The 2,155-nt window shown below is 43.3% G+C and overlaps 1 protein-coding gene across 1 annotated transcript; it reads left to right on the forward strand.

Moving 5' to 3' along the window:
• The first annotated feature begins 815 nt into the window (after positions 1 to 815).
• Positions 816 to 1,163, forward strand: LOC139357380 (metallothionein-1E). The gene has a single exon (XM_071073974.1). The coding sequence runs from the start codon at positions 836 to 838 to the stop codon at positions 1,019 to 1,021; it is 186 nt and encodes a 61-aa protein (XP_070930075.1). The 5' UTR covers positions 816 to 835; the 3' UTR covers positions 1,022 to 1,163.
• Positions 1,164 to 2,155: the final 992 nt, after the last annotated feature.

Below are 2,155 nucleotides of genomic sequence, written 5' to 3' on the forward strand. Positions count from 1 at the left end.
GGGACTTGATGGGAAGAATCACTTCCTGTTTTGGATGGTCAAGAAACCTTTATAGAAGTGGAAATGCTTGAGTCAAGTCTTTCAGAATACTTAGGAATAACCCAGACATCAAAGCTTGGGAGGGAAAGGCATATGCAATGACACAGAGGCACAAAACAACATGACGGGGGAGGGCTGAGATAAGACTGGGGAGAAAAACAAGAGGAAAATCTTGCAGCATCTTGATTGTGATGCTATGGAGCCCGAGCTTTATCTGAAGTTGATGGGATCCCCTGAATAAATTTTAAGCATAACAATGACATAGGCAAATTTGAATTTTAGAACTATTTTTTGGTCTGCCGTGGAGAGGATGGATGGGAGAGGGAGGAACGAGAGGTTTGTTTAAAGGCTGTTGTAGTAATCCAGGTAAAGTCTTTTAATGATGTCCTGAACATTGATCGGCAATGGCAATGGAGATGATGGAATAGAATTTAAGAAGGAATAAAAAAGTCTTGCTGACTACTTGGATGTGGGTGATGCTATCCTTTGACACAAAGGATTTAAGATGAAGACCAGTTTTGGGGGGTGAGTAAAATATTACATTGGGTTTGGATATTTTCAGTTTATGGCATCTGTGGAACATCTAGGAAGAGATATGCAATTGATGGTTGGATATCTGGACTTGGAATTCAGTAAAGAGTTTCACAATAGATATAAATTTGAGAATCATCTCCATGAGATGTTGATTCCATCAAAGGGAGAATGAAAAGGAACAAGAAAGTGCACTTTCCAACTGCCTGACTGCGTTTTTGCCTTACCGGTGGGAGCTCCAGCATCTGCATCTCCTTGGCTCGAAATGGACCCCAACTGCTCCTGCGCCACTGGTGGTTCCTGCACGTGCGCCGGCTCCTGCAAGTGCAAAGAGTGCAAATGCACCTCCTGCAAGAAGAGCTGCTGCTCCTGCTGCCCCGTGGGCTGTGCCAAGTGTGCCCAGGGCTGTGTCTGCAAAGGGGCGTCGGAGAAGTGCAGCTGCTGTGCCTGATGTGGGGACAGCTCTGCTCCCAGATGTAAATACAGCAACCTGCACAACCTGGATTTTTTTTTTTAATACAACCCTGAGCCATTTTCTGCATTTCTTTTTATATTAAATATGTGATTGTTTTATTGTCATAAAAGAATTTTGACTTGAAAAAAAAAAAAAGAAAAGGAACAAGAAAGGACCTTGGGAAATCCTGACATTTATGATTTTAGGTGGATGAAAAGTTACTGGAGAGGATAGGGTTATAATAACCAGAATAATCAGAAGAAAAACCACAAGAGATGAACATCATCAGAGCCAAGGGAAGACAACGGCTTCAAGGAGGAAGAACTGGCATAGTACCGCCATGCAAGCAAGAAGAGGCAACAGGAGGAAGAACGCATAGAGCCTCACCCACCTAGTTTTCTCTGAACACCCAATCTATGCAGCCCACCCTCCCTGGCCCCTACCTCCCTGCTATGCCAGGCACTTTCTACTCTATTGCCCTGAATTACTTTACTCATCATATAAATTCTAGCTGAAAATAACTCGTTTATTTTGGTTTCCATTGTCTGTATCCCTCTGTGGAATCTAAATGTCATGAAGGTGGGGACCTCATACATCTTGTTTACCACTGTCTTCATTCAGATTTCACAAAATCCAAAGGATTCAATGCAAGGAGTTTATCTGGGAGGTGGTTCAAGAAAATTTGGACCCAGTAGAGTTGGGAGATATTAATTTATCATAACACTCATCTTCATGTTCTGTGTTTTTCTGTAATCATGCTCTGAAAAACAGGAGGAGGATCATAGATGGTGGGCAGTTATGTTGACACAGCATTGTAGTTTTTTGAGAGGATGACAGAGAGAAACTAACATGGCAGAGGAGCTGAGGTAATTGGAAGAGCTACTGAAGGGATGCCCTGTAGGTCTAGGTTGCTCTCTAAGGGTGAAGGAGGGAATGTAAGAGAGTAGGAAAGAAACGGGGAGAGAATCTGAAAGGTAGAAAGTATTTAAACAGGGAACCACTGAGGGCAACTGCCATCTCATCCCAAGGGGAAACTTAGTGTGGAAGAAACACCTCAGAGATCTTCTTCTGCAAGAGGCAAGGGGACTGGGGTTTCTATCTGACCACTCCTGTTGGTCACGCCTTGAGAAC

This window comes from Macaca nemestrina, chromosome 12 (assembly GCF_043159975.1).
Source record: "Macaca nemestrina isolate mMacNem1 chromosome 12, mMacNem.hap1, whole genome shotgun sequence".
Taxonomy (NCBI): Eukaryota; Metazoa; Chordata; class Mammalia; order Primates; family Cercopithecidae; genus Macaca; species Macaca nemestrina.

Coding starts and splice junctions, on each gene's coding strand:
- LOC139357380 (XM_071073974.1), top strand. CDS start 836: ATGGACCCCAACTGCTCCTGCGCCACTGGTGGTTCCTGCACGTGCGCC.